Source organism: Mustelus asterias, unplaced genomic scaffold (assembly GCF_964213995.1).
Source record: "Mustelus asterias unplaced genomic scaffold, sMusAst1.hap1.1 HAP1_SCAFFOLD_361, whole genome shotgun sequence".
Classification (NCBI taxonomy): Eukaryota; Metazoa; Chordata; class Chondrichthyes; order Carcharhiniformes; family Triakidae; genus Mustelus; species Mustelus asterias.
The window spans coordinates 141,409-163,607 of record NW_027590320.1 but is presented as its reverse complement, the minus strand read 5'-3'; the positions used below and the strand labels follow the sequence as shown (position 1 = coordinate 163,607).

General features: G+C 46.0%; 1 protein-coding gene across 1 annotated transcript in view; it reads right to left on the bottom strand.

Annotated features, from left to right (window-relative positions):
* Positions 1-1,774: 1,774 nt before the first annotated feature.
* The window catches only part of LOC144486478 (carbohydrate-responsive element-binding protein-like), a gene marked incomplete at its 5' end in the record, with an annotated part of 161,082 nt that continues 140,657 nt past the window's right edge, over positions 1,775-22,199 (bottom strand). The window contains 4 exons of the mRNA XM_078204521.1: positions 1,775-1,884; positions 5,647-5,776; positions 7,676-7,799; positions 18,974-19,101. Coding sequence (XP_078060647.1) covers positions 1,775-1,884; positions 5,647-5,776; positions 7,676-7,799; positions 18,974-19,101 — 492 coding nt within the window. The remainder of the gene's footprint in view (positions 1,885-5,646; positions 5,777-7,675; positions 7,800-18,973; positions 19,102-22,199) is intronic.

Sequence of the window (22,199 nt, the reverse complement as noted above, 5' to 3'; positions counted from 1 at the left end):
ACTTGTATTAGCATACAGTGAAAAGTATTGTTTCATGCACACTATACTGACAAAGCATACCGTACATAGGGAATGAAAGGAATGGGTGCAGAAGGTAGTGTTACAGTCATAGCTTCTCTGTCTCCTCTTACTGAACCAAATAAGATTCTGAGGAGGCTTGACAGGGTGGGTATTGAGTGGATTTTTCCCGTGATGGAATCTGGGACTAGGACAGCTCAGTTTAGAACTAAGGGGTCTCTCATTTAAGATGGAGATTAGGGGGAATTCCTTCTGTCAGAGAGAGGTAATTTTTGGAATTCTCTTCCGCAGAGAGCAGTGGGGGCTGTCCGTCACATCAAGTCTAGGTTAGACAGATTGTTCACCTGAGAGAGAGTCAAGGGATAGGGAGATAAACAGGAAAATAGAGTTAAGGTCACAATCAGGTCAGCCATGATCCTATTGAATGGCAGAACAGGTTCAAGAGGCCAAATGAGCTCCTCCTGTTCCTATTTCTTATGATATTGTGAAACTTAAAGGGATAGCGACAATGAATTGACAAAACTTAAGAAAGCCTTTACAGTGGTCCCTCATTCACTAGTAACATTTGTGTAGATAGGGCATCGGAAAACGAAGGAAGAGGAAGTCGGGGACAAGTCAGGAATGTGTGTGTGGGTGAAGCAACAGCAGCCTCCTCCTGGTGCAGGGTGAGGGCTCAAGGGGACCAGTTCCAGATATCCAATGCAACACGATGGGGAGAAGCAGTGAGAAGCTGCCATTGACTCTGGCGGCACAGTGGTTAGCACTGCTGCCTCTCAGTGACAGGGACCCGGGTTCAATTCCGGCCTTGGGTCACTGTCTGGAATTTTCACGTTCTCCCCATGTCTGCTTGGGTTTCCTTCGGGTGCTCCAGTTTCCTCCCACAGTCTGGTTAGGTGCATTGACCTGAATAGGCGCCGGAGTGTGGCAACTAGGGGAATTTCACAGTAACTTAATTGCACTGTTAATGTAAGCCTTACTTGTGACTAATAAATAAAATTTTTACTTTACTGCAAAAGCTATTCCAACAACAGGTCCCCCCAACTCCATCCATCCTGAGTGACATCGATAGCTGTGTTCTGATTGGTTCCTGTCATAGCTTCCATTGTGCAGCAATGATAAAGTCCTTTGTTTAAATTGGGGAACGTCTGGAGAAACATCACAATATCTGTGCTTTAGCCTCTATATTACAGCTTATTTTCCCAGTTAGAGCCTACGTGGTACACACTGCTGATGGAATAGGTGGAGACCTGTATCCTCTGTATGAGGGTAGAAGGGACAGAGTACCCTGTCCCACAGAGAATATCATCTTGTCTGTAAGCATCTCTCTTCCATTCCCATTGAAAAGCCAATTAGCTGTTGTGGAATTGAATACAATGAAAAGAATGGTCAGAAATCACAGCAAATCCCACCGCAGCAGTGAACTGGGATTGACCAAAGGTGTAAGAGCTGAACAGTGTGATGTTGTTTGAATATTTTGAAGAAATTCCTAGTGACCCCTTTCAGATGTGAGTCACTGCTCCTGACTGGAAATTGCAGCCTCCACTTGGTCTCATTTACCCTGTTCTAGAAAATCAAAACCAGCCCCAATATCTCCACCTGTTCCTGAACATCAAACTAATTTACAGCAGCCATGGTATAAAGACACATCAGCTCAGAGGCTGAGAGTGAATGGACACTGTGACCCCTTCACCCAGAATCAGCACAAACACAGCAACTTCACAATCGGGGCCAACAGTCTGTCACTGACTCCAGGGTGCTAGGGGAGATGGGCATTTCTCACAGCCAGAACTGCTTCCTCAGGGACCAGCGATGGGTCTGACAGGATTGAACTGGACGTGCTGAGTTTCCGAAGGGAGTTCAGTGCACCTGTTGAGAAATGAAGACTAATCAGAACTGAATTCAAATCAGGGCAGTAATTGATTAAACAGTTCATTTTGCTGTGTAGATCATTTCTAACACGAGCTAGAATCTGATAATCTTGCTCTAAAATCAATGTCAACACTTACAGCTTGTGTTTAAAAATTTAATTTGATTTGCTTCATATTCAAATGCAGCAACATCTGGACAATATCCAAGCTTCGGCTGACAAGTGGCAAGTAACATTCACGCCACACAAGTGCCAGGCAATGACCATCTCCAATAAGACAGGATCTAATAATCAGTCCTTGACATTCAAAGGCATTACCATCACTGAATCCCCCACCATAAAAATCCTGGGGGTTACCATTGACCAGAAACTGAACTGGACTTGCCATATTAAAACTGTAGCTACCAGAACAGGTCAAAAGCTAGGAATCCTGCAGCGAGTAACTCACCTCCTGACTTCCCAAAGCCTGTCCACTATCTACAAGGCACAAGTCAGGAGTGTGATGGAATACTCCCCACTTGCCTGGATGGGTGCAGCTTCAATAACAATCAAGACCTGGCCAGTTTTCCTAAAACCCGGTAGTATCAATTTTCAGTTAAATAATTAGAGTTAACATTCAGTTAAGGGTTAAAGTTCAGTAAAAGAGTTAAAAGAATTGCAGCTGTTTAAGTTTGTGTTGATACCTGAAGTGTTAAATAAAGACAGAGATTATTGATTGAATTAAGAGTCGATTCCTGTTCTTGTTTGTCACATTAAACTGGATTGCTTGTAGGGTGTTTGAATTAGAACAAAGAACAAAGAAAATTACAGCACAGGAACAGGCCCTTCGGCCCTCCAAGCCTGCACCGACCATACTGCCCGACTTAACTAAAACCCCCTACCCTTCCAGGGACCACATCTCTCTATTCCCATCCTATTCATGTACTTGTCAAGACACCCCTTAAAAGTCACTACCGTATCCGCTTCCACTACCTCCCCCAGCAACGAGTTCCAGGCACCCACTACTCTCTGTAAAAAATCTGCCTCATACATCTCCTTTAAGCCTTGCCCCTCGCACCTTAAACCTGTGCCCCCTAGTAATTGACTCTTCCACCCTGAGAAAAAGCTTCTGACTATCCACTCTGTCCATGCCTCTCATAATCTTGTAGACTTCTATCAGGTCTCCCCTCAACCTTCGTCGCTCCAGTGAGATTACTAGCTGAATTACTAGCTGAATAATATGTTTTACCCATATGGCTTCGTTTGAAGAGCCTTCTAAGATGTTGACTCTCCTTAAAGCTGTAATTGATTTCCTGATCCAAATCGCCACACCCACTCCTCTTTTAGCTCCTTCCCTGTCTCATCTGAAGATCCTACATCCTGGAATATTGAGCTGCCAGTCCTGCTCCTCTCTCAAATATGTCTCATCGAGACAGCAATGACATCATATCCCCATGTTTCAATTTGTGCCTCAACTCATCTGCCTTGTTCGTCAAACTTCCTGCATTTAAATACCATCCAATTTTGCCAAACTCCTTTATACCTTAACTGGCCTATAACCTCTATACCTTCCTGAGTTACTTTCTTTCGCTTCTATTTTTGGCTGTGCATCTCCCCCCTCCCCCCCCCCCCCCCCCCGGCATTGAACCTTATCTCAGGATCCCGCTCCCCTGCCAAGTTAGTCTAAACGCACCCCAACAGCACGAGCAAATCTTGCAAGGATGCTGGTCCATTTCAGTTCAGGTGCAACCCGTCCGCCTTGTACAGGTCCCACCATCCCCAAACACGGTCCCAGTGTCCCAGGAATCTAAAGCCCTCCTTCCTCCACCATCTTAGCCATACATTCATCTGGACCATTCTCCTATTTCTAAACTCACTAGCACGTAGCACCGGAAGTAATCCAGAGATTACTACTTTCTGGGTCCTGTTTTTTAATCTACTCCCTAGTTCCCTAAATTCTGTCTGCAGGGTCTCATTCCTTACTCTACCTATCTTGTTCGTACCAATATGTACCACAACCTCTGTTTGTTTGCCCTTCCCTTTCAGAATGTTCAAAATCATGAAGGAGCTGAGACAGAGTAGATAGGAAGAAACTGTTCCCATTCACAAAAGGATCAAGAAAGAGAGAGCTCAGATTGAAAATGATTTTTGTAAAAGCAGCAACTGTGATGTGAGAAAAAACTTTTTCACACAGCGAGTGGTTGGGGTCTGGAATGCACTGCCTGGAAGTGTGGTGGAATCAAAAGAGAATTCAATTATCTAAAAAGAAAACATTTGCAGAGTTTGGGGAAAAGTCTGGGAGTGGCTTCCTGTCTCCACCCGTCACATCTGTTCTGATGTCACCTTCTAACATGTGCACTCTTTTCCTTCACTGAAGCTTACCCACGTCTGTGGTTAACAGGGAACTCACTGTGTCCAACCCATCTCCCGCATCTATGCCCTCACGCCTTCCCCTCCCTCCCAGACCATGCTAGTGTCCCCCTGCCCTCACTTTACAACCCACTAACGTCTGCATTCAAAGGGTCATCCTCTGTCATTTCTGCCAACTCCAGCACAATGCTACATTCCCCACCACCCACCCTCCCCCATCAGTATTCCACAGGGACCACTCCTTTTGTGACAGCCTGGTCCACTCCTCCATCATGCCTAACTCTACAGTCTCTTCCCACGGCACCTTTCAATGTAATCGCAAGAGGTGCAACATCTCAATGTGGGCGGCACGGTAGCACAGTGGTTAGCACTGCTGCTTCACAGCTCCAGGGACCTGGGTTCAATTCCCGGCTTGGGTCACTGTCTGTGTGGAGTTTGCACATTCTCCTCGTGTCTGTGTAGGTTTCCTCCGGGTGCTCCGGTTTCCTCCCACAGTCCAAAGATGTGCGGGTTAGGTTGATTGGCCAGGTTAAAAATTGCCCCTTAGATTCCTGAGATGCGTGGGTTAGAGGGATTAGCGGGTAAATATGTGGGGGTAGGGATTAGCGGGTAAATATGTGGGGGTAGGGCCTGGGTGGGATTGTGGTCGGTGCAGATTCGATGGGCTGAATGGCCTCCTTCTGCACTGTAGGGTTTCTATGATTATCTGCCCCTTTACCTCTTCCCTCCTCAACATTTAAAGTCCAAGTATTCTTTTCAGGTGAAGCAGCGTTTCACTTGCACCTTCTTCAATGTGATTTATTGTGTTTGCTGCTCTCAATGCTGTCTCCTCTGCATTGGAGAGACTAAACACAGAATGAATGACCACTTTGTGGAACACCTTCGCTCAGTCCACAATCATGACCCCAACATTCCTGTTGTGTGCCATTTTAATTCAGCACCTTGTTCTCATGCCCACTTTTCCGTCCTGGGGCACCTGCAATGCTCCAGTGAAGCTCGGTGAAAGCTGGAGGAGCCGCATCTCTTCTTTAGATTCAGTATGTTACCCACATCATGACTTGACATTGAGTTTGGCAACTTTTAGATTGTGACCTTTCTCCTCCGACTTAAACCCCCTTTTTTAAATATCCCGTACAAGCATTGCCTCAGTGCGGCACAGACACAGCTCTCTGTTTTTTGTTCTCAACGTTGCTACTTTTTTGTTGTAATCTCTTACAGCTCCAACACATTCTCCTTCCCTTCAGTTCTGACAAAGAGTCTGAGGGCTTTAAAAAAAACATTAACTCTGCTTTCTCTCCTAATAGATGCTGCCAGACCTGCTGGGTTTTTCCAGTGTCCTCTTCTTATTTCTGATTCCAGCATCTGCAGTATTTTGCTTATTTTATTGCATTGTGAATGTGGCAGGTACGTACTGAGTCGCAGTGCAGGGAGGTAGCAGTGCTGGTCCAGCCAGGTTAGGGTGGATTGAAACAGATCATCCACACTGCCAGTGGAAACCATCCTATTAAATGATTCAAAAAGCGGGCGGATAATGATGCTGAACTATGGAATATCTGTTAAGGACAATGCAAGAGAGCAGTGAACAACATTGAACAATCTCATTGGATTCTACATCAAATTAGTTTAATATGTATAAACATAGGAACTAGGGACAGGAGGAGGCCACTCAGTCCCTAGAGCTGCTGCACCATTCAATAAAATCATGGCTGATCTGATTTCGGGGTGGTTTATATTTTATATATATATATAATATATATAGAATAATAGATCCCGGAAGTGAGTTACAGGCTGGAATCTAATCGAGGGGTCCAGAGGGTTTATATATCGATTAAGAGATAGCTGGCGTGAGTTACAGACTGGAATCTAATTGAGGAGTTCGGGGTGCTTTATAAATAGAACAGATATCCAGAAGCGAGTTACAGACTGGAATCTAATTGAGGAGTTTGGGGGGGCGGGGAGGGGGTTACATATACAATGACAGATACCTGGAGTGAGCTACAGACTGGATTCTAATTGAGGAGTCCAGGTGGTTTATTTATAGAATAACAGAAACCTGGAAGTGAGTTAGAGACTAGAATCTAATCGAGGGGCTCGGGGTGGTTTATAAATAGAACAACAGATATCCGGGAGTGAGTAATAGACTGGATTCTAATCGAGGGGTTCGGGATGGATTATATGTAGAATAACTGATACCTGTCAATGGCGATGGGCTTTGAATATCATTTTCCATCAGATTGTTTTAACATCCTGATGCCTCCAGAACAGTTGGAAAATTTTCCAAACACTCAGAGGGAATGCAATGGACAACTCAGCATTAAACTCCTGAAGGAGAATGTTAAGGGGCAAATGTGATCTGAAACATGATTTTCAATCTATATTTCAGAAAAACCTGAGCAGTCTGGTGCATGCTAATGTTTAGTTGTCAGGGTCACACAGGGATATTTGAAACCTTTATTTTTATTTGATGGTATAACCAGTGCCAAATCTAGTGTTGCACCTTAATTCTGTTTGAACGGCTGACTTCCATCATTTACCAGCTCCTGGCCCCTCCATTCAGCGATAAGGCAGCAGCATCCATCATGGCTGCCATCTGACTTTGCTGATGGCACCAGCAGGCAATTCCTGCATCCTGGAGGCATTCTCTGTCACCAATTGGACATTACATTCCTGGCAAATTAAACTATTTGCATTTTAAAAAAATCATGTCACAATTATAATGTAGATTGGCCGCAAGATCAGGACCCAGAACACAATGGGTGTTGAGTTCTGATCCCACACTGAAAATTGGGCCCATAGAGTCATTATAGCACAGGAGACAACCATTCAGCCCATTGCATCCATGCTGGCACTCTGCACCACAATTCAGCCAGTCCCATCCCGCTACTCTATCCCCAGAGTCCTGAAGGTTTATTTCCTTCAAATGTCCATCAATTTCCTTTTGAAATCATTGGTCCTTCCACTATTCTCATAGACTGAGAGTTCAAGGTCATTAGAACTTGTTGTGTCTGAAAGTTCATCCTCACGATCTCTTATCGCTTTCCCAAGTCCTTACCTTTGTGTCTCCTAATTCCTGAATCATCAGCCAATGAGAAACTGCTTTCTTTAACGAATGTAATCAGCAATGTCTCGTCAGCTAATGGCTATTGGTTGGGAAATACTTATTCAAACAGAAACCAATCCAAAGCTTCTGCTTGTCCATCCCGTGTCTCTAACCAATGGTTCCTCTTGTCCTAGGCAATGAACAAACTCTGATTGTCTGTCATCCGCCATAGAAAGTTGTTGTAAACTCAAGTAAAGTTTTAACTGCAACTGAGACAACATGGTGGGGAATGTGTAATCAATGTGCCAAACCACTCTGTGAAAGCAGCTATTTCATTGACATCATTTTAGTCACAGCTGATTCACATGGAAATGGTGATTAAGGAGATAATAAAAAGATACAATCCAAAATTTCCAGTTGTATTGTGTCCGGACTCGAACATACTCATCGAACATCCCCCTAATGTGTCTGGAGCAATGCTGAGTGATTGGCACTCCTGTGACAGGGAGTTGCTGCTGAGAGATGCTGCAAACCAGAAAATAAAACATCAGCTTCGCTTCACTTGATTGATGAGAACAGACATGGAGAAAATAACAGCTCCTTTGAAAGAGTCCATTCAACTAAACCCTGTGCATATGAATAGGATGGGAATAGAGGGATATGTTCCCCGGAAGGATAAGGGATTTTAGTTCAGTCGGGGAGCACGGTCGGTGCAGGCTTGGAGGGCTGAAGGGCCTGTTCCTGTGCTGTAAGTTTCTTTGTTTCTTACACAGTAAAATTCACAATATCCACATCTCCCTGTACGCTGAAATCCCCAATATTCCCATCTCTCTGTACACAAATCCCCAATATCCCATCTCTCTGTACACTGAAATCCCCAATATCTCATCTCTCTGTACACTGAATTCCCCAATATCCCATCTCTCTGTACATTGAAATCCCCAATATCCCATCTCTCTGTACACTGAAATCTCCAATATCCCATCTCTCTGTACACAAATCCCCAATATCCCATCTCTCTGTACACAAATCCCCAATATCCCATCTCTGTACACTGAAATCCCCAATATCTACGTACCCTGTACACTAAAATCCCCAATATCCCATCTCCCTGTACACTGAAATCCCCAATATCCACATCTCCCTGTACACTGAAATCCCCAATATTCCCATCTCTCTGTACACTGAAATCCCCAATATCCCATCTCTCTGTACATTGAAATCCCCAATATCCCATCTCTCTGTACACTGAAATCCCCAATATCCCACCTCTCTGTACTCTGAAATCCCCAATATCCCATCTCTCTGTACACAAATCCCCAATATCCCATCTCCCTGTACACTGAAATCTCCAATATCCCATCTCTCTGTACACTGAAATCCCCAATATCCCATCTCTCTGTACACTGAAATCCCCAATATCCCATCTCTCTGTACATTGAAACCCCCAATATCCCATCTCTCTGTACACTGAAATCCCCAATATCCCACCTCTCTGTACTCTGAAATCCCCAATATCCCATCTCTCTGTACACTGAAATCTCCAATATCCCATCTCTCTGTACACAAATCCCCAATATCCCATCTCCCTGTACATTGAAATCCCCAATATCCTATCTCCCTGTACACTGGGCGGCACGGTAGCACAGTGGTTAGCGCTGCTGCTTCACAGCTCCAGCGATCGGGGTTCGATTCCCAGCTTGGGTCACTGTCTGTGTGGAGTTTGCACATTCTCCTCGTGTCTGCGTGGGTTTCCTCCGGGTGCTCCGGTTTCCTCCCACAGTCCAAAGATGTGCGGGTTAAGTTGATTGGCCAGGTTAGAAATTGCCCCTTAGAGTCCTGAGATGTGTAGGTTAGAGGGATTAGCGGGTAAATATGTGGGGGTGGGGCCTGGGTGGGATTGTGGTCGGTGCAGACTCGATGGGCCGAATGGCCTCCTTCTGCACTGTAGGGTTTCTATGATCTATGATTCTATGATATCTATATCCCCTGTACACTGAAATCCCCAATATTCCATCTCTCTGTACACTGAAATCTCCAATATCCCATCTCTCTGTACACTGAAATCTCCAATATCCCATCTCTCTGTACACTGAAATCCCCAATATCCCATCTCCCTGTACACTGAAATCCCCAACATCCTCATCTCTCTGTACACTGAAATCCCCAATATCCCATCTCTCTGTACACTGAAATCCCCAATATCGCATCTCTCTGTACACTGAAATCCCCAATATCCCATCTCTCTGTACACTGAAATCCCCAATATCCCATCTCTCTGTATACTGAAATCCCCAATATCACATCTCCCTGTACACTGAAATCCCCAAAATCCCATCTCTCTGTACACTGAAATCCCCAATATCCCACCTCCCTGTACACTGAAATCCCCAATATCCCATCTCTGTGTACACTGAAATCCCCAATATCGCATCTCTCTGTACACTGAAATCCCCAATATCCCATCTCTCTGTACACTGAAATCCCCAATATCCCATCTCTCTGTATACTGAAATCCCCAATATCACATCTCCCTGTACACTGAAATCCCCAAAATCCCATCTCTCTGTACACTGAAATCCCCAATATCCCACCTCCCTGTACACTGAAATCCCCAATATCCCACCTCCCTGTACACTGAAATCCCCAATATCCCATCTCTCTGTACACTGAAATCCCCAATATCCCATCTCTCTGTACACTGAAATCCCCAATATCCCATCTCTCTGTACACTGAAATCCCCAATTTCCCATCTCTCTGTACACTGAAATCCCCAGTATCGCATCTGTCTGTACACTGAAATCCCCAGTATCCCATCTGTCTGTACATTGAAATTCCCAATATCCCATCTCCCTGTACACTGAAATCCCCAATATCCCATCTCTCTGTACACTGAAATCCCCAATATCCCATCTCTCTGCACGCTGAAATCCCCAATGTCGCATCTGTCTGTACACTGAAATCCCCAGTATCCCATCTGTCTGTACACTGAAATCCCCAGTATCCCATCTATCTGTACATTGAAATCCCCAATATCCCATCTCCCTGTATACTGAAATCCCCAATATCCCATCTCTCTGTACACTGAAATCCCCAATATCCCATCTCTCTGTACATTGAAATCCCCAATATCCCATCTCTCTGTACATTGAAATCCCCAATATCCCATCTCCCTGTACACTGAAATCCCCAATATCCCATCTCTCTGTACACTGAAATCCCCAACATCCTCATCTCTACTTCACAATCATCTCTCCCAACCCCCCAGGTATCTGACATCCTGTACTGGGTGCTAATTCTATATTGTATATGTTTATTTCTATTTTGATGGTGGGAGTTAATTGGGGATTCCCTTACATATTATTGTCATCAAGTCATTGATATCGATTGTAAACAGTTGAGGCCCCAGCACTGATCGCTGTGGCACTCTGCTGGTTACAGCTTGCCAACACAAAGAGGTTAGGCTAACTGATCTATAGGTTCCTGCTTTCTGTCTCCCTTCCTTCTTGAATAAAGATAAAGTTAAAGTTTATTTATTAGTGTCACAAATAGGCTTACATTAACACTGCAGTGAAGTTACTGTGAAAATCCCTGAGTCGCCATACCCCAGTACCTGTTTTGGTACACTGAGGGAGAATTTAGCATGGCCAATGCACCGAACCAGTACATCTTTCGGACTATGGGAGGAAACCAGAGCATCTGGAGGAAACCCATGCAGACACGGGGAGAATGTGCAAACTCCACACATACAGTGACCGAAGCCGGAAATCGAACCCAGGTCCCTGGCGCTGTGAGGCTGCAGTGCTAACCATCGAGATATTGTCAGAATGTGCTTGAAGGTGGCAGCACAGGTGGAGAAGGTGGTGAAGAAGGCATATGGTATGCTTGCCTTTATAGGACGGGGCATAGAGTATAAAAGCTGGAGTCTGATGATGCAGCTGTAAAGAACGCTGGTTAGGCCGCATTTGGAGTACTGCGTCCAGTTCTGGTCGCCGCACTACCAGAAGGACGTGGAGGTGTTAGAGAGAGTGCAGAGAAGGTTTACCAGGATGTTGCCTGGTATGGAGGGTCTTAGCTATGAGGAGAGATTGGGTAAACTGGGGTTGTTCTCCCTGGAAAGACAGAGAATGAGGGGAGATCTAATAGAGGTGTACAAGATTATGAAGGGGATAGATAGGGTGAACAGTGGGAAGCTTTTTCCCAGATCAGAAGTGATGATCACGAGGGGTCACGGGCTCAAGGTGAGAGGGGCGAAGTATAACTCAGATATTAGAGGGATGTTTTTTACACAGAGGGTGGTGGGGGCCTGGAATGCGCTGCCAAGTAGGGTGGTGGAGGCAGGCACGCTGACATCGTTTAAGACTTACCTGGATAGTCACATGAGCAGCCTGGGAATGGAGGGATACAAATGATTGATCTAGTTGGACCAAAGAGCGGCACAGGCTTGGAGGGCCGAAGGACCTGTTTCCTGTGCTGTACTGTTCTTTGTTCTTTTGTTCTTTGTGCCATTCTATATGAAATCTTCATTAATATTGACAAAGATTAGCTCCTGTCCTATCCTTCACCAGCTGGCTTTCTGGACATGGCAGCGGAGAATGGCTGCCAAAAGGTGAAGGTTGGAAACTCAATAATAATTCCAACACTAAATAAGAACATAAGAACTAGGAGCAGGAGTAGGCCATCTAGCCCCTCGAGCCTGCTCCGCCATTCAATAAGATCATGGCTGATCTTTTTGTGGACTCAGCTCCATTTACCTGCCCGCTCACCATAACCGTTAATTTCTTTACTGTTCAAAAATTTATCTATCCTTGCCTTAAAAACATTCAATGAGGTAGCCTCAACTGCTTCACTGGGCAGGGAATTCCACAGATTCACAACCCTTTGTGTGAAGACGTTCCTCCTCAACTCAGTCCTAAATCTGCTTCCCCTTATTTTGAGGCTATACCCCCGAGTTCTAGTTTCACCCGCCAGTGGAAACAACTTCCCTGCTTCTATCTTATCTATTCCCTTCATAATCTTATATGTTTCTGTAAGATCTCCCCTCATTCTTCTGAATTCCAAAGAGAATAGCCCCAGTCTGCTCAGTCTCTCCCCACAAGCCAACCCTCTCAACTCCGGAATCAACCTAGTGAATCTCCTCTGCACCCCCTCCAGTGCCAGTATATCCTTTCTCAAGTAAGGAGACCAAAACTGTACACAGTACTCCAGGTGTGGCCTCACCAGCACCTTATACAGCTGCAACATAATCTCACTGTTTTTAAACTCCATCCCTCTAGCAATGAAGGACAAAATTCCATTTGCCTTCTTAATTACCTGCTGCACCTGCAAACCAACTCCTTGAGATTCCTGCACAAGGACACCCAGGTCCCTCTGCACAGCAGCATGCTGCAATTTTTTACCATTTAAATAATAGTCCATTTTGCTGTTATTCCAACCAAAATGGATGACCTCACATTTACCAACATTGTACTCCATCTGCCAGACCCTCGCCCACTCACTTAAACTATCTATATCCCTTTGCAGACTTTCAGCGTCCTCTGCACAGTTTGCTCTTCCACCCATCTTAGTGTCATCTGCGAATTTTGAAACACTACACTTGGTCCCCAACTCCAAATCATCTATGTAAATCATTAACAATTGCAGTCCCAACACTGGTCCCTGAGGCACACCACTAGTCACTGATCGCTAACCAGAAAAACACCCATTTACCCCCACTCTTAGCTTTCTGTTAGTCAACCAATCCTCTATCCATGCTAATACATTACCCGTAACACTGTCCCCGAATGACAGGGTGGCACAGTGGTTAGCACTGCTGCTTCACAGCGTCAGGGACCCTGCTTCGATTCCGGCCTTGGGTCACTGTCTGTGTGGAGTCTGCACAGTCTCCCCGTGTCTGCATGGGTTTCCCCCGGGTTCTCCGGTTCCTCCCACAGTCCAAGGATGTGCAGGTTAGGTGATTAGCCATGGGAAATGTGCTGGGATATAGGGATAGGGTGGTGGTGGGGGAGATTTCTGGTTAAGATGTTCTTTCGGAGAGTCAGTGCAGACTCGATGGGCTGAATGGCCCCCTTCTGCACTGTAAGGATTCTATGATTCTATAGAAGCAAATTACTGCGGATGCTGGAATCTTAAATCAAAAGAGAAAAAACGCTGGAAAATCTCAGCAGATCTGGCAGCATCTGTAAGGAGAAAAAAGAGCTGATGTTTCGAGTCCAGATGACCCTTTATTACAACACAGGAACAGGCCCTTCAGCCCTCCAAGCCTGCACCGACCATGCTGCCCGTCTGAACTAAAACCCCCTACTCTTCCAGGGACCATATCCCTCTATTCCCATCCTATTCATGTATTTACCCAGACTCCCCTTAAAAGTCATTATCGTATCCGCTTCCACTACCTCCTCCGGCAGCGAGTTCCAGGCACCCACCACCCTCTGTGTAAAAAAACTTGCCTCATACATCTCTTTTAAACCTCGCCCCTCGCATCCTAAACCTACGCCCCTAGTAATTGACTCTTCCACCCTGGGAAAAAGCTTCTGACTATCCACTCTGTCCATGCCCCTCATAATCTTGTAGACTTCTATCTTTGACAAAGGGTCATCTTTGATGAAGTCCAAAGATGTGCGGGTTAGGTTGATTGGCCAGGTTAAAAATTGCCCCTTAGAGTCCTGAGATGCGTAGGTTAGTGGGATTAGCGAGTAAATATGTGGGGGTAGGGCCTGGGTGGGATTGTGGTCGGTGCAGACTCGATGGGCCGAATGGCCTCCTTCTGCACTGTAGGGTTTCTATGATTTCTATGATGATCAGGTCGCCCTTCACCCTCCGTCGTTCCAGTGAAAACAAACCAAGTTTCTCCAACCTCTCCTCATAGCTAATGCCCTCCATACCAAGTAACATCCTGGTAAATCTTTTCTGTACCCTCTCCAAAGCCTCCACATCCTTCTGGTAGTGTGGCGACCAGAATTGAACACTATATTCCAAGTGCGTTCTAACTAAAGTTCTATAAAGCATCAACATGACTTGCCAATTTTTAAACTCAATGCCCTGGCTGATGAAGGCAAGCATGCCGTATGCCTTCTTGACTACCTTCGCCACCTGCGTTGCCACCTTCAGGAACCTGTGTACCTGTATACCCAGATAAGGATTCTGCCATTTACTGTACATTTCCTATCTGTATTAGACCTTCCAAAATGCATTACCTCACATTTGTCCGGATTAAACTCCATCTGCCATCTCTCCGTCCAAGTCTCCAACCGATCTATAGCCTGCTGTATCCTCATCACTATCCGCAAATCCACCAACCTTTGTGTCATCCGCAAACTTACTAATCAAACCAGTTACATTTTCCTCCAAATCATTTATACATATTACAAACAGCAAAGGTTTCAGTACTGATCCCTGAGGAACACCACTTGTCACAACTGTCTATTCAGAAACGCACCCTTCCATTGCTACCCTGTGTCTTCTATGACCGAGCCAGTTTTGTGTCCACCTTATCAGCTCACCTCTGATCCCACGCGACATCACCTTCTGCACCAGTCTGCCATGAGGAACCTTGTCAAAGGCCTTACTGAAGTCCACATCGGCAACATCCCCTGCCCTACCCTCATCAATCATCTTCATCACTTCCTCGAAAAACTCGATCAAGTTAGTGAACATGACCTCCCCTTCACAAAACCATGTTGCCTCTCGCTAATACGTCCGCTTATTTCCAAGTGGGAATAAATCCTATCTCGAAGAATCCTCTCCAATAATTTCCCTACCACTGATGTAAGGCTCACCGACCTGTAATTACCTGGATTGTTCTTGCTACCCTTCTTAAACAAAGGAACAACATTGGCTATTCTCCAATCCTCTGGGATTTCCCCTGTACAGTAAGAGTTTTAACAACACCAGATTAAAGTCCAACAGGTTTATTTGGTAGCAAATTCCATTAGCTTTCGGAGCGCTGCTCCTTCGTCAGATGGAGTGGATATCTGCTCTCAAACAGGGCATACAGAGACACAAAATCAAGTTACAGAATACTGATTAGAATGTGAATCTCTACAGCCAGCCAGATCTTAAAGATACAGACAATGTGAGTGGAGGGAGCATTAAGCACAGGTTAAAGAGATGTGTATTGTCTCCAGACAGGACAGCCAGTGAGATTCTGCAAGTCCAGGAGGCAAGCTGTGGGGGTTACTGATAGTGTGACATAAACCCAACATCCCGGTTTAGGCCGTCCTCATGTGTGCAGAACTTGGCTATCAGTTTCTGCTCAGCGACTCTGCGCTGTCGTGTGTCGTGAAGGCTGCCTTGGAGAACACATCTTCACACGCCTTCACGACACCCTTTCCCAGACTCATCTTCCACCAAGTCCTTCTCTTTGGTGAATACTGATGCAAAGTACTCATTTAATAGAAATCATAGAAATCATAGAAATCATAGAAACCCTACAGTGCAGAAGGAGGCCATTCGGCCCATCGAGTCTGCACCGACCACAATCCCACCCAGGCCCTACCCCCACATATTTTACCCACTAATCCCTCTAACCTACACATCCCAGGACTCTAAGGGGCAATTTTTTAACCTGGCCAATCAACCTAACCCGCACATCTTTGGACTGTGGGAGGAAACCGGAGCACCCGGAGGAAACCCACGCAGACACGAGGAGAATGTGCAAACTCCACACAGACAGTGACCCGAGCCGGGAATCGAACCCGGGACCCTGGAGCTGTGAAGCAGCAGTGCTAACCACTGTGCTACCGTGCCGCCCTTTTAATACCTCTCCCATTTCCTCTGGCTCCACGCATAGATTCCCTCCCCTGTCCTCGAGTCAGCCAACCCTCTCCCTGGCTACTCTCTTGTTCTTTATACATGTATAAAAAGCTTTGTGGCCAATGTTTTTTTCGTGACCCCTTTTAGCCCTCCTTACTCCTTGCTTAAGTTTCTTTCTACTTTCCTTGTATTCCACACTTGCTTTGTGTGTTCCCAGCCTCCTAGCTTTAACAAATGCTTCCTTTCTCTCTTTGACTAGGCTCACAATATCTCTCATTATCCAAGGTTCCCAAAACTTGCCACACTTATCCTTCACCCTTACAGGAATGTGCCGGTCCTGAATCCCTATCAACTTACACTTGAAAGCCTCCCACATGCCAGATGTGGATTTGCTCTCAAACATCTGCCCCCAATCATAGAACATAGAACAGTATAGCACAGAACAGGCCCTTCGGCCCACGATGTTGTGCCGAGCTTTATCTGAAACCAAGATCAAGCTATCCCACTCCCTATCATCCTGGTGTGCTCCATGTGCCTATCCAATAACCGCTTAAATGTTCCTAAAGTGTCTGACTCCACTATCACTGCAGGCAGTCCATTCCACACCCCAACCACTCTCTGCGTAAAGAACCTACCTCTGATATCCTTCCTATATCTCCCACCATGAACCCTATAGTTATGCCCCCTTGTAATAGCTCCATCCACCCGAGGAAATAGTCTTTGAACGTTCACTCTATCTATCCCCTTCATCATTTTATAAACCTCTATTCAGTCTCCCCTCAGACTCCTCCGCTCCAGAGAGAACAGCCCTAGCTCCCTCAATCTTTCCTCATAAGACCTACCCTCCAAACCAGGCAGCATCCTGGTAAATCTCCTCTGCACTCTTTCCAGCGCTTCCACATCCTTCTTATAGTGAGGTGACCAGAACTGCACACAATATTCCAAATGTGGTCTCACCAAGGTCCTGTACAGTTGCAGCATAACCCCACGGCTCTTAAACTCCAACCCCCTGTTAATAAAAGCTAACACACTACAGGCCTTCTTCACAGCTCTATCCACTTGAGTGGCAACCTTTAGAGATCTGTGGATATGGACCCCAAGATCTCTCTGTTCCTCCACAGTCTTCAGAACCCTACCTTTGACCCTGTAATCCACATTTAAATTAGTCCTACCAAAATGAATCACCTCACATTTATCAGGGTTAAACTCCATTTGCTATTTTTCAGCCCAGCTTTGCATCCCATCTATGTCTCTTTGCAGCCTACAACAGCCCTCCACCTCATCCACAACTCCACCAATCTTGGTGTCATCAGCAAATTTACTGATCCACCCTTCAGCCCCCTCCTCTAAGTCATTAATAAAAATCACAAAGAGCAGAGGACCAAGCACTGATCCCTGTGGCACTCCGCTAGCAACCTGCCTCCAGTCCGAAAATTTTCCATCCACCACCACCCTCTGTCTTCGATCAGATAGCCAGTTACCTATCCAATCGGCCAACTTTCCCTCTATCCCACACCTCCTTACTTTCATCTACATTCTTCAGTTCCTGCCTAATATTGTTGTAATTAGCCTTCCCCCAATTTAGCACCTTCACTTGAGGACTACACTTATCTTTATCCATCAGTACCTTAAAGCTTACTGAATTGTGGTCACTGTTCCCGAACTGCTCCCCTACTGAAACATCGACCACCTGGCCGGGCTCATTCCCCAATACCAGGTCCAGGCCCCTTCCCTAGTTGGACTATCTACATACTGTTTCAAGAAGCCCTCCTGGATTCTTCTTACAAACTCTGCCCCATCCACGCCCCTAGCACTAAGTGAGTCCCAGTCAATATAGGGGAAGTTAAAATCCCCCATCACAACAACCTGTTTCTTTTACACCTTGCCAAAATCTGCCTACATATCTGTTCCTCTATCTCCTGCTGGCAGTTGGGCGGCCTATAGTAAACCCCCAACATTGTGACTATACCCTTCCTATTCCTGAGCTCTACCCACATTGCCTCACTGAATGAGCCCTCCGAGGTGTCCTCCCGGAGTACAGCTGTGATATTCTCCTTAACCAGTAGTGCAACTCCCCCACCCCTTTTACATACCCCTCTATCACACCTGAAACATCTATATCCTGGAATGTTAAGCTGCCATTCCTGTCCTTCCCTTAACCAAGTCTCTGTAATGGCAACAACATCATAGTTCCTCGTACTAATCCAAGCTCTAAGTTCATCTGCCTTACTGTTACACTTCTCGCATCGAAACAAATGCACTTCAGTCCACCAGACACTCTTTGATTAGCAACCACACTCTGCCTGCTCTCTCTCTGGCCCTACTCTCTGGTTCCCCTTCAGCTAATTCAGCTCTGCTTTGGTTCCCACCAGCGCCCCTGCCTGTCAAACTAGTTTAAATCCTCCTGTGTGACACGAGCAAACCTCCCGGCCAGAATATTTATGCCCTTCCAGTTTAGATGCAACCCGTCCTTCTTGTACAGGCCCCACCTGCCCAGGATATCTGAAACCCTCTCTCCTACCCCAGCTGTTTAGCCACGTGTTGAGCTGCACTATCTGCCTATTCCTAGCCTCACTTGCACATGGCACAGGGAGTAAATCCTGAGATTACAACCCTAGAGGTCCTGCTTTTTAACTTTCTACCCAACTCCCTAACCTGCTGCTGCAGGACCTCATCACTCTTCCTGCCTATGTTGTTAGTACCAATATGTACCTTGGCCTCTAGTTGTTCACCCTCTCCCTTCAGAATGCTTTCTGCCCGTTTTGGACTCGAAATGTCAGCTCTTTTCCCTCCTTACAGATGATGCCAGACCTGCTGAGATTTTCCGGCATTTTTTGTCTTTTTTTCTCTTTTGGTTTCTAGGATTCTATGATCAGTGTGAGAGTGATGAATGTTTCGACTTTCTGCTCAGGAATGAAGCTCCTGCAGTTGCTAAAACTCTTACTTGATGGCAGCATTGATCCTCTCAATCTCTTCTCGGATCCTCTGTACCTCCTCTTGTGCCTGTGCTTGTTCCTGCTGCAGTTTGTTGATATACTCGGCTGTTTTCTGCAGTGTTGCGGCTTTACTCAGCTACACAAACCGTACAAAAACAAGAATGGGGGTTTATAAAGCAGCAGGAGGTTGACTGCAGGGATTGCAGTGATGTTGATGTGCAGGGCAGCCTAAGAGCAGGTGTAACAGAGGCCCACTACCAGCCTGCTGCCCACCCTGAGCCTGTGTTACTGTCAGTGAGATTTAAAGAGGAAATGGGGGTCTGGACTGGAGTTACAGGCTGACGATGAGAATATTCTTCTGAAACACAGTGGAGGGGAGTGGGGGTGATTGATCTCGGGGGTGTGTGATCAGTGGTGGGGGGGGGGGGGGGGGAGAGAGCTAACAGTAAGCGGGAGAGGTTTTCACCAGGATGTTGCCTGGTCTCGAGGGTGTTGGCTGTCAGGAGAGGTTGAATAAACTAGGATTGTTTTCACTGGAAAGACAGAGGCTGAGGGGAGACCTGATAGAGGTCTGAAAAATTATGAGAGGCACAGACAGGTGGATAATCAGAGGCTTTTTCCCAGGGTGAAAGTGTCAATTACAAGGTGAGAGGAGGAAAGTTTAAAAGTGCTGGGGAAGTTTTTCACGCAGAGAGTGGTGGGTGCCGGAGGAGGTGATGGAAGCAGGCACATTAGCAACATTTAAGAGGCACCAGGATGGGTACATGAATAGGGAGGGAATAGAGGGATACGGACCGGAAGGGCAGAAGGTTTTTTTTTAGTTTATTTCAGGGCATCATGATTGGCACGGGCTTGGAGGGCCGAAGAGCCTGTTCGTTGTTCTAACAGGGTTAGACAGGGTAGATTCACAAAGAATGTTCCCGATGATGGAGGAGTCCAGAACCAGAGGTCACAGTCTAAGGATAAGGGGTAAACCTGTTAGGACTGAGATGAGAAGAAATTTGTTTACCCAGAGAGTAGTGGGCCTGTGAAATTCTATAACCACAGAAAGCAGCTGAGATCAAAACATTGTGGCCAAAATTCTCCGACCTCATCTGAGGCTGGGATTCCCAAGTCCTGCTGCAAATGGAGATTTGGCTGAGTGCCAAATTCTCTGTTCCTGCTGGCACAGTGGCGGGGTCAACGACATTGAAGAATTCCAGCCTGTAAATTTTTCAGAAGGAGTTAGATATTTCTCTCGAGGGTTAAAGGGATCAAAGGATATGATGGGGGGAGAAAGCAGGAATAAGTTACTGAGTTGGATGATCATGCATGATCATAATGAATGGCAGAGCAGGCTCAAATAGGTTATTGTTCCTATTTTCTGTTTCTGTAACACATGGAGTAATACAGTAGAACCATAGAACCATAGAAAATTACAGCTCAGAAACAGGCCTTTTGGCCCTTCTTGCCTGTGCCGAACCATTTTATGCCTAGTCCCACTGACCTGCACTTGGACCATATCCCTCCACACCCCTCTCATCCATGAACCCGTCCAAGTTTTTCTTAAATGTTAAAAGTGACCCCGCATTTACCACTTTATCCGGCAGCTCATTCCACACTCCCACCACTCTCTGCGTGAAGAAGCCCCCCCTAATATTCCCTTTAAACTTTTCTCCTTTCACCCTTAACCCATGCCCTCTGGTTTTTTTCTCCCCTAGCCTCAGCGAAAAAAGCCTGCTTGCATTCACTCTATCTATACCCATCAAAATCTGATACACCTCTATCAAATCTCCCCTCAATCTTCTACGCTCCAGGGAATAAAGTCCCAACCTATTCGGGGCGGCACGGTAGCACAGTGGTTAGCACTGCTGCTTCACAGCTCCAGGGTCCCGGGTTCGATTCCCGGCTCGGGTCACTGTCTGTGTGGAGTTTGCACATTCTCCTCATGTCTGCGTGGGTTTCCTCCGGGTGCTCCGGTTTCCTCCCACAGTCCAAGATGTGCGGGTTAGGTTGATTGGCCAGGTTAAAAAAATTGTCCCTTAGAGTCCTGAGATGTGTAGGTTAGAGGGATTAGCAAGTAAATATGTGGGGGTAGGGCCTGGGTGGGATTGTGGTCGGTGCAGACTCGATGGGCCGAATGGCCTCCTTCCGCACTGTAGGGTTTCTATGATTTCTATTCAATCTCTCTCTGTAACTCAGCTTCTCAAGTCCCGGCAACATCCTTGTGAACCTTCTCTGCACTCTTTCAATCTTATTTACATCCTTCCTGTAACTAGGTGACCAAAACTGTACACAATACTCCAAATTCGGCCTCACCAATGCCTTATATAACCTTACCATAACACTCCAACTTTTATACTCGATACTCCGATTTATAAAGGCCAATGTACCAAAGGCACTCTTTACGACCCTATCCACCTGTGACGTCACTTTTAGGGAATTCTGTACCTGTATTCCCAGATCCCTCTGTTCAACTGCACTCTTCAGAGTCCTACCATTTACCCTGTACGTTCTTCTTTGGTTTGTCCTTCCAAAGTGCAATATCTCACACTTGTCTGCGTTAAATTCCATTTGCCATTTTTCAGCCCATTTTTCTAGTTGGTCCAAATCCCTCTGCAAGCTTTGAAAACCTTCCTCACTGTCCACTACACCTCCAATCTTCGTATCATCAGCAAACTTGCTGATCCAATTTACCACATTATCATCCAGATCATTGATATAGATGACAAACAACAATGGACCCAACACCGATCCCTGCGGCACACCACTAGTCACAGGCCTCCACTCAGAGAAGCAATCCTCCACAACCACTCTCTGGCTTCTTCCATTGAGCCAGTGTCTTATCCAATTTACTACCTCCCCATGTATACCCAGCGACTGAACCTTCCTAACTAACCTCCCATGAGGGACCTTGTCAAAGGCCTTGCTGAAATCCAGGTAGACAACATCCACCGCCTTCCCTTCATCCACTTTCCTGGTAACCTCCTCGAAAAACTCTAATAGATTGGTCAAACATGACCTACCACGCACAAAGCCATGTTGACTCTCCCTAATAAGTCCCTGTCTATCCAAATATTTGTAGATCCTATCCCTTATCACACCTTCCAATAACTTGCCCACCACCGATGTCAAACTTACTGGCCGATAATTTCCCGGATTTCTTTTGGAACCTTTTTTAAACAAAGGAACAACATGAGCCACCCTCCAATCATCCGGCACCTCCCCCGTGAATACTGACATTTTAAATATGTC